Raw genomic sequence first — 10,437 nt, 5'->3', positions numbered from 1 at the left:
TGCCAAGGATCCAGGATGTTCACAAGGTTCCATCTTCTTCCACATCCTCCTGAGCCTAAAATTATATTTTCATCCAGAAATAAAGGTAACTGTGTCTACTGGAAGAGGATGCAAATGATTTCTGAAAGGTATATCTGTATGCAAGTACATATGTACCACTGTTTCTGTCTCTCTCTCTGTCTCTCTGTCTTTCTCTCTGTGTCTCTCTGTCTCTGTCTGTCTGTCTGTCTGTCTCTCTCTCTCTGTGTGTGTGTGTGTGTGTGTGTGTGTGTGTGTGTGTGTGTGTAAGCCAGAGGTCAATCCCAGGTGTCCTTCTTCAGGTGACATCTACTTACTTCTGAGACAGGGTCCCTCATTGGCCTGGAGCTCACTGGTTATTCTAGGCTGGCTAGTCAGGGAGCCCCAGGGAGCCCTTCTATCTCACCTCCTCTATCTGTTGCCTTTTGGCAAGCTTGCCAGGATGTGGTCAATATCTCAGCCAGAGCAATTACCAGGCCTGGCTAGGCTTGCAGCTGCTTTCACCCGCCTCTCTCAAGTGCCACAACCCATCAATAAGGTAGCTGGGAAGCCTCTGCCTGGGTGGGGTCAGTTGGAAATCTAGATGGTTAGTGAAATGTTGTAGGTACCAGAGCATGGACAGAGATGGGGCTCAAATGGAGCTACCTTGTCCTTTGTTAAGTGGCAAAATAGTAACTGTGACTATGTAATGAATACTGATAGGTGACTACTGCTTCCATGGGTAGCAGAAGGTTAAGGAGCTAGTATATGTCAAGTTGATATAAAACCTAGCCAGTACAACTAGCCTTGAAATTTAATTTTAACAACCCTGAATTTGTGATGGGAAAAAATTAGAAAGAAATGTTGGGAACCATGAAAAAACAGAAGACATTTTTCACCAAATGTCATACAAAGCATTAACATGTTAGTATATTTTTTCAGTCCTTTTACTCTTCAAATATATTTTTCTTTAAGATGAGACAATAAGCTTACTCATGTTGTGAAAATTATTTTACAGTATCATTTTTTTGTTTGTTTGTTTTTCATGTCTATGAGATACTCTAACCTGGGAAATAGGGTGTGCTGGAGAGATGATGTCTCAGCAGCTAAGAGTGCTTGCTGACCTTTCAGAGGATGTAAGTTCTCCGCACACAGAGATGCCATACAACTACCTGTAATCCAGCTACAGGGGCTCTGACAGCCTCTTCTAGCCTCTGTGGGAACCTGCACTTGAGTGCATATACCCACTCCCCCACACATATATGCATAAATAAGAATAAATTTAAATAAAATGATGTGAGGAAAATGAGGGGACAAGTCTTACCAATCTGGGATCAAATTGCAGATTTGCTATACTGCTATTCCTGGCAGTGAAAACTTCTCTTGTCTCAGTGGCTGCAGGCACATCTCCTCCAATCTTAATCTCAGCCTCCTCTCCCCCTCCTCCTCTCCCTTCACCTCTTCCTCCTCCCCCCTCCCTCTCCTTCTTCTGGTAGGGATAAGAGAAGAATTTCTTCCTGTGTATGTTGGGAAAATTATAAGAAAATTAATTTCAGACCTTTAGCGCGGTGTCTCATAAATGAAGACATTTGTCACTGCTCTAAATTGTTGATTCTTATTTGCAGACAGATTGGTTTTCCAGGTACTCTGATGTGTCCACCACTGTTCGATTCCTCTATAGATTAGTTTTTGTGTTTCTCCACAATCCTGTGCTGATGAGAAATGACCATCAGAGGAAATGCACAATTTGGAAGCTTGTTGCACAGACTCTCAAGCTGGTCTAGGAGCTGGGTACTGATTTGTGATGCGTTCGGTGACGCCTTGAAGGACATTAGATCATAGCTCCTTGCGAGTTATGATCCAGCAAGCAAGGGATGCTTGGCACTTGTAGATCACCCTAGAATCTGTTCTGGAAAGAGACCCAAACTAAGGATGATCACTGTTGGCGTAGTAGACTACTCCAATACCTTGTAATTAACAAATGAAAATTGATGATGTTAATGAGTTCTCTAATTTTAGCTCTGTTTTCTGGCTCCTGGGATACATATGTCTGGAATCCAGTGCCTGGCTGGTGCAGATTCAGCCTTTGAATTCCCATCTGACCAACATAAGTGAGTAGCTGCTGAGTGAAAGAGGATTGGGGGCTCTTTCCCTGCCTGGAAGGGCTTGAGATCTTTGGTTCACAGCTCAACACCACACAGGGCACATGGCTTTGGGGGACAAGCCGGAAGACCTGAAAAGTGGAGAGTGTGGGATCACAGTCCTTCTCAAGGTCCTCTGCTCTTCTGAATATTTACACTAATTGGATCCAAGGCTTCTTACCAAACACTGAAACCCTGAGAGAAACACAGCCCACTGCAATGGACAGCTCCTTAAAGTTGCCATCTTAGAAATGCAAAAGACAAAACAGAAGTAAAGCAGGACCAGCAGGCGGGAGAGTGACTCACAGGCTCCTAACTGTTAACGAACATACTACATGCTTTAAAAAGATATTTTATTAAGCAGTTATTGGCTATTATATCCAAGGAAAGCGATTGCAAATTCTGTGGGACAGATATATGAGAGCTACAGCGAAGTCTTAGCTAACATGTACAAAAACCTTCGAAGAAAGAAGCCAAAATACCCCCAGTGACATTTCTGGTATGCTGTGGTGACATACAGGGACCAAGTACAGTAGTGCCTAGGACATAATATTTTAGTGATAACGCTACAGTGTTTAGCAATGGTCACACCAACGAATGTTTTCTAGTACATTAAATCCACTACACTAAATGTGAAGATTACAAATATTTTTGTGGATTGAGCTACATCTGTGATTTGGGTTTGAGTTGTTAAAACCATGGGTATCTTTCAAGCTGTTTCCCCCGAGTGCTTTCTATGTCTGGTGGGGGGCGGGAGAGGGGCCTAGAGAGGACATTTGTGATATTTTGGCAGAACTTTCTGGCCATTTTCATGAGGAACATTTTCTTACGGTAGAGGTTTTTTCCTTTTTTTGCCAGATTTGGGAGTAGCTGGCAGTCAGTCCTTTGAGCAAAAGTATGTACCATAAAGGCATGATGTATTTATGGAAATTCCAGTAAGTAGGTAAACAATAACAGAGGCATAAACACAGACCATTTAAAACAAGACGATGATGTTGGCCTCATTAGCTAGCCTCCAGCATCCTGAAAAAGTCTGAGTTCAGTAGGAAATCCACAAAAATAAGCCCCAGCAGACTCCTCCTCCTCAACTGCTTCACATTTAGATTATTGCAAAGAAATGGATGACTGGATCGGAGGAAGTCTGATAAGGAAGTGACATGAGCTTAATGCTGGGAGTCTGTGTTGCTCAGGATGCAGACTGTGCAGCTTTCTGTTCATTTGAATAGCAGTTTATTTTCTGTTAAAAAATAAGTAAATAAATGAACATTAGGTTCCCAATTGACTCAGCTACCATTTGTCACTAATCATCCATGCAGCTTATCATTGTACGTGCCGCCAGCTACTGTCACAGTTTGAGCTGCAGAGAAATCACAGGTGACCCATTAGCTAACCACCATGTTAGACGTGGTGTGTCTTCAAGGACATCACCTCTTTCTTTGAATGCTGTTATTTACACTAGATACAGTGTTTCTGATAACAGAATGACTCTATTAGCTTACACATGGTGACAAGAACATCTTGCATATGTAAATATTACGCAATGTTTTAAAGAGGTACACACTGTTCTTTAAAAGACAAAAGAGTGTAGGCACCAGTCTTGCACAAAATCTCACAGTTTTTTAAAATATTAAGTTCAAGTATATGGATAAATAAAAAAGATGAGCTAAAACTGTTCGTGTTGAACCCAAAATTGTAACTATCTTAAGTAGTTAACAAAATAATTTGCATGAAGAAAAAAACACCAGACTTGAGTGTGATCTCGTCACCTCAGCCACCTCTGCACCAGAAGGTCACTGTGGAGTGTTTCTCCTAGCTGGAGGCTGCACTAGTCTTTCTAAACTTCCTCATCACAGATTTTAAACATTAATATTTGTTTGTTTGTTGAAATGCATCACTCTGCATCCCAGGCTGTGATGGACTCACTAGACAACTCTGGCAGACCTTGAACTAGTGGTAATCCTCCTGCCTCAGCTTCCTGGTGCTGGGGTTATGAATATGCACCACCACACCCTGATAGAACTTCCAATTTAAAATAATTGATGGGCATGAATGTTTAAAGTGATTATTTAAAAAGCTCCTGCTCATATAGCAGTTTCGTCCTATACTGAAGACAATGACCTTGACTTGGACACTGCCCAAGTGTGACAGAAAGCTGACTGCTGGGTAACCAGGGCCGTGGAAACCAGGACCAAAAAGAGAAGCATGCTTCTTGCCTTTCTGAATGCCTCAGCATGGTTCCCACCAGCAGACACATCAGCTCCGTCTACAAATATTGTAGTGACAGCCCATTCAAACATACTTGGAGTCAAGAACACAGTACCTCAGTGTGATGAACGGCCCATTGCAGTCCTGTGGTGGGGACTTTTGATATTTGCCTACTAGAGATATCTACTTCATAATTCAAATCTCTTTATCCATTACCCACAGCACAACACACAGATGATTGTGAGATTACTAAGAATAAAAAAATCTTTGGCTTAATTTCTCAGAGCTCAGACACAGCAGGCGCGTACCAAGTGTGAGAAATGGTAGGCTTTCCCACACAACCTTCTCCAGGGTAGTTTTCTTTTGCCCTGAGTCTTGAACGATACATAGAATGTAATAACATAAAGAACTTGCAAGTAACAAAAGAAAGTGATGATTGGAGTGGACAAATTAAAGATTCCTTTCTCTAAATAAAGGATTTTCACTTCCCAGGTAACCAGTGGGAAACACAGTGGCCCTTGCTCTGTAGTCCACTCCCCAGATGTGAGTTGAAGACGCCCGTCATAGAGCACAGAGATGGGACCACTGAAGAAACTAAGCAACTCATCGGGCTTGTTTCACTCCAAAACAGTGATAAACATTCTTTTTTGAAAACTTGTTTCCTCTCAAGTGTGGTGTATTTATAGAGAAACTGCATCAGGAAGCTGAAATCCCTCTTTTTAATTTACTGAGCGCTATTGAGGAGATGGGTGCTAAATGCACTAATCAGTATCTCATGGAACTGAATGCATCAGTGTGTGCTCGCTGATGCACTCCTAAGAATTAACTCAACAGTCAACTTGGTAACATGAGGTGTTTAGAGTGAGTTGCATGTCCACACGGGTTTCAGAAATATTTCTTTAAAAGTAATTCTAATTATGCTTGTTTTTCGATGTTTCCAAAGCAAGTAGGCACTCCATTACTTCAGCATAATAACCTTTCCTTTTAAGGGCAAGACATTAACTTCCTTAAATGGCCTAACCAGTCCTTCCGTAGGAGCTGCTCACTTGACAGCAGTCACAGAAGAATGGAAGCAATCATTCTGGAAGGATGGACTGAGATCATTCAGCTGACCATGTAGAAAGTAGTGTCTTTAGAAATGAAATTTAATCTTTATAGCTAAAATGCACAGTATTTATTGAAAGGTGTACTCATTCATAATTATGACTAAGAATGAAGCTCGAAACACACTGACTGTGTCTACCACTGAGCAGTGAGGTGTTAATAGCAAGGCCACCTTGGAGATAGGACATGGCGGGAACAAGTTGAAAGAAACGACTGAAGTTTTTAAATAATTTTTTAGTAGAAATAGGCATAAATGTTGGGGAAATTATGAGCCTGCCTTCACTATTTGAAAGTTTTTGATACTCTTTAGGTTACGATAAGCTGGCCAGAATAAATGATAATTACCTATCCACAAGTGAAAGGCTTATGATTAGCTTACATATTAAGTCAAAGAAGGCAGTCTATGGTTTTTTACAATATTTCACTTCCTGAATTGATGCATGCAATTAAACTTATTTTTAAAACATGTGACTTAATTTTAAGATGTATTCCACTCTCGTCCACCATGAAGATAGAGCATTAGGTGTGACCTTAACATTTGTTACTCTAAAATCCTGCTATACTAATATACTATTTAAAAACATTTGACAGGGACAGGTGCTTATTTTTAAACATTTTATATGAGATTAATAATTATGTTTCATGCACTCTGGAGTGTCTGCTTGGTATGATAACCACTAGCCACATTGGTCTGTTGAACACTTGAAATGTACCTACTACAACTGAAGAACTGAATTGCTTATTTTAATTAACTTTGAATTAAAAAAAAACAGTAAATTATGTTACTTAAAAGCTTTGATTGTACTCATGAAATTTAAGCTGTTGAATTGGTTTTTCTATGATCAAATTAAATACATCAAATATTACTAATGGAACTAACTGTTCAACTTCAAGCGGACTGCTTGGTAAGGAGCATACTAGGTTTCAGAATTACTGCGGGGCGGGGAGAATGGAGATTTCTCAGTCGTTTCATATTGATCACATGTGTGCCTTATGTTATGGTGCTTTGGGTGAATGTTGTGGAGCTTTGCGGAGATTGCTAGCTTCGAAAAGTCATGTCTAAAGTTGTGTGTGATGTTATTTCATTTTTATGATGATGAGGAAAGCAAATGAGGTTAGTGTTTACCCACTAAGAAGGAAAGCCGGTGCCCAGTCTTGTTCCCTCCTTCCTCTGAGTGGAAAAGCTGTCCAAATCATAGAGACCGTGTGCAGGGATGGCACATGAGCACTCTGATGAGTGCACAATCAGATCAAACTGCACAGACCCTACCCTTCTGGCTTTACTGCCCTCCCCCAATGGTTTCCAGATCCATGTGTCTCTAATCCTAAACTGACTTTCCACTTCCTCCCAAGTCCTGCTTGGCTATGGCTTCTGGTAGGGAGCAGTAAGCGATGACTGAAGCTTCCATGTGCTGTCATGTGTTGGTGCTCGACTTTGCCCAGGCCCGAGAGCTTTCATCCTTCAGAGTGGAGAGCTTTCTCTGCGAGAAGGATTCAAAGCCCAGAAGCTTGAACACCGCCACCCGGTACTTCTTGGACATGATGTTGTACAGAATGGGGTTGATGGCAGCGCTGAGGTAGAAGAGGACGAAGGACACAAGGTTACAGTACTGGCTGACCTGAGCAATCTCCAGAGAGCCGGGCTCGAAGGACTTGGAAAACAGGTATCTTCCCACATGGAAGGGCAGCCAGCAGAGGATGAAGGCAAACACCACCACAGCTGAAGGCACAGAGCAAGAGATCATCAGAGTGAGGCATGTCACCAACCACTTCACATTCTTAAGTCTCTACAGCTGAAGGCACAGAGCAAGAGATCATCAGTGCGAGGCATGTCACCAACCACTTTACATTCTTAAGTCTTGGCTTTGTTTTTTCCATGAGTAGCATGCCCACTGACAAACATCCTGTGTTACTGTTAATGTGGGAAAACATGACATCCTGCTCCTCACGTAAACACTGCTCTGTCCCCCACCCTCCCCCCACCCCGTCTATCCTGACACTTTGACATGCAGTGAGTCCAATGGCTAAACAATCTTCACCCATCCTCCCAGTCTTCCTACTTGATAACTACTCGACTTTGTGCTTGACTTGATATAATGACTCAACTAAACAACTGATTAAAGATTACCCTCCATTTATATACATTACACAGAACACAAATATGAATAAGACAAGGTGTCTGTACTCAACTACAGCATGGGTCAGAATTCCCAGGAAAATTTCTCCCCCTTTGTGCTGGGATTAAGCATGCCCTGTAAGTACTCTACCACTAAGCAATAGCCCCAGCACCCTCTTGGGCATGCTTAAGAAATGCAGATTTCTTGGTTATAATATAAACTCATTAAATTAAATTATCTAGGTAAGGGAAGGGGGAAAGGGCCCTCTTTTTCTTTTCCTGTCTTCCCCTTTCTTTTTTCCATTTTTAGGACAAGGTTTTGTTATGTTTCGTGGACTATTATGCCCAGATTTTTAAAATAAGTTTTACAGGGGACTGAATATGCAATTGGGATTAGTAACCACTGAGAAAACAAGTTTATGTCATCTATAATAGATATAAATAAAGCATAAGGGGTTGTTAAGCCAACCAACATTAATTACACCCATTCAAGGTTTCATTTTGCACATGAAGATACTTTCTTCAAGAATTCTAAATTTTTAGATTAAGTTTTTAAATTCAGAATTGAGAGAAAATAATATTGTGGTCCTTGTACCCTTTAATGATCCCCTTCAAACTGTCCTGAAAGAAGACAATGGGCATTGACATCCAGATACCAATGGGGAAATGAAGAGCTTACAAAATTGGAGGGAGTTAGTAGCTTCGCCTTAGGACTAAGTCACACAAGAAGAGCTAACATGCCATAGCAGCACTGTGGCCCTCTCTTCAGTGAGTGTGAGCTGACAGTCCCGTGGAGGACACAGGAGACTTACTGGCAGTCCCATGGAGGACACAGGAGACTTACTGGCAGTCTCGTGGGAGATACAGGAGACTTACTGATAATCTATCCTCCCTATCAGCATAATCTTGGTCTGGGAAACAAAATTTGACATCCCTGGAGAAATCGCCATCATTTTAATATGTAGAATTCGAGAATAATAAAATTGCAAATAGGAAATCATTCTGCAAAAACTAAGACATATTAAATGCCAATAAACATGAAATGTCTTGAGACAGCGAGAGCAGATGTTCCTCTTGGACATGAGCAGTCTTCATGACTCCACTGCACCAAGTGCCTTTAGGGAGATGGACTCTCTGTGAATCATTCAGTACACCCAGCTGTGAGCCTGTGCCCAGAGGTTCCTGAGGTGTTACAGCTTGAGGAAAGGTGGGGAGACAGGTAATCAGAACAGCAGAAGGAGGCCCCAGCACTCCCCCGTCAAAGCCCTAGAGAGGCTGAATTAACGGAGTTGATGCAATTATCTGAGAAAGATGCAGGGCAGAAAACAAACCCCAGTATTGAAAGCAAACAAAACACATCTATAAACAGAGTGATCCAACTTTTTGGTTAAACTCACCACGGACTAATTTCTAAATCTGATGCCTACCTGCTGGTTGTAATGTTACTTTGATAGCCACAAATTCTATGTGAGGCAGGAAGCTGAACCTCACCTCCAACACTTAGAGACCTCAAAAAAAGGTGATGAGGTATTTCCATCTTGAAGCAAGTTTCCCGAGTAATAACCATTTTAAGGAATTGCCAGTGTGAGCTTTTTCGTGGAGAAGAGAGGATACAGGAAGAGAAAGAGGAAGAAAGAGGAAAACAGTAACTGAGACCAAGAACTGGGGGGCAGAGAGAGACTTGTGAGGCATGGGGACATGGAGATGGTGAGAAACAGAAAATAGAGGGCCCTGGAGAAGGGGAAGCAAGGGAGGAAGAAAGGCCGCCTGGCGCAGGACTCACCAAGCATCTTCACCGTCTGCTTGTGGTTCTGGTCCCTGAGTGAGGCGCCCACCGCCGCATCGCCGCGCCTCCGCCACAGCTTCCTCCCGATGAGACTGTAGAGCACGGTGAGGCAGAAGACCGGCAGGAAGAAGAAGACGCTGGACACCCACACCATGACCGTGAGCAGCCCAGAGCGCACCGCGAACTCAGTGGCGCGGCACTCGTTGGTGTCCCGAGGGTCGGTCCCGTTCTCGTGCTCCACGCCCACCAGCACGAAGATGGGCCCCGCGCTGCAGAAGGCCACGGCCCAGATGACAAGGATGACCAGCTTCACGCGGCCCTTGGTGACCACCACCTTGGCCCGCAGCGGGAAGCAGATGGCGAAGTAGCGCTCGACGCTCAGCGCGGTGATGGTGAGGACCGTGGCGTAGGTGCAGCTCTCGCTGACGAACTGGAAGAGTTTGCAGAGCAGGTCGCCAAAGTTCCAGGGCCGGTACTGCCAGAGGCGGACGAGGTCCAGCGGCATGCACAGGAAGATGAGCAGGTCGGAGAAGGCCATGCTGGACAGGTAGAGGTTGGTGGTGGTGCGCAGCTCGCGGAAGCGGGACACCACCAGCATGGTGAGCAGGTTGCCCGAGATGCCCACCACAAAGAGCGCCACGCAGGTGGCGGTGACGCCTGCCAGCAGCGGCGCGGGGAACAGCGGCAGCAGCTCGTCCGTCATCATCGAGTCGTTGCCGGGGGAAGCGTCCCAGTCCAGGTCCAGAGTGACGTTAGGCTCCGGCTGCTCGCTGGGCGTCGCGTTCCGCATGCTGCTAGGCTTGGGGTCGCAACCTCGCGTAGATCTGGTCCCCGAGGAGGTCCCCTTACGCGCGGGAGAGTGCGAGGGAGAAATAGGTGACAGCGGCGTGCAGGAAGGATGCTTGGAGAGGAAAAAGAATGGGAAGCCTAGGGAGAAGGTGGGATGGGGTGGGGGGATTAGAGGTGAAAGAAAGAAAGTGACTGACTGCGCGCCTCTACCACTTCCCCTCCCTCCCTCCCTCTCTCCCTTTTTTTCTCTCTCCCTCCTTCCCCATCTCTCCTTCCCCTTCCCACTCTCTTCCCTACAG

General features: G+C 44.0%; 1 protein-coding gene across 1 annotated transcript; it reads right to left on the bottom strand.

The window, feature by feature from the left end:
- Nucleotides 1–6,862: 6,862 nt before the first annotated feature.
- Nucleotides 6,863–10,139, bottom strand: Ghsr (growth hormone secretagogue receptor). Its single transcript, XM_059264681.1, has 2 exons — nucleotides 9,347–10,139; nucleotides 6,863–7,167 (listed from the first exon to the last, which is right to left on the bottom strand). Exons 1-2 carry the CDS (start codon nucleotides 10,137–10,139, stop codon nucleotides 6,863–6,865), a joined length of 1,098 nt encoding a protein of 365 aa, XP_059120664.1.
- Between the last annotated feature and the right edge of the window lie 298 nt (nucleotides 10,140–10,437).

This window comes from Peromyscus eremicus, chromosome 6 (genome assembly GCF_949786415.1).
Source record: "Peromyscus eremicus chromosome 6, PerEre_H2_v1, whole genome shotgun sequence".
Classification (NCBI taxonomy): domain Eukaryota; kingdom Metazoa; phylum Chordata; class Mammalia; order Rodentia; family Cricetidae; genus Peromyscus; species Peromyscus eremicus.
This window is presented reverse-complemented; position numbering and strand designations above follow the sequence as displayed.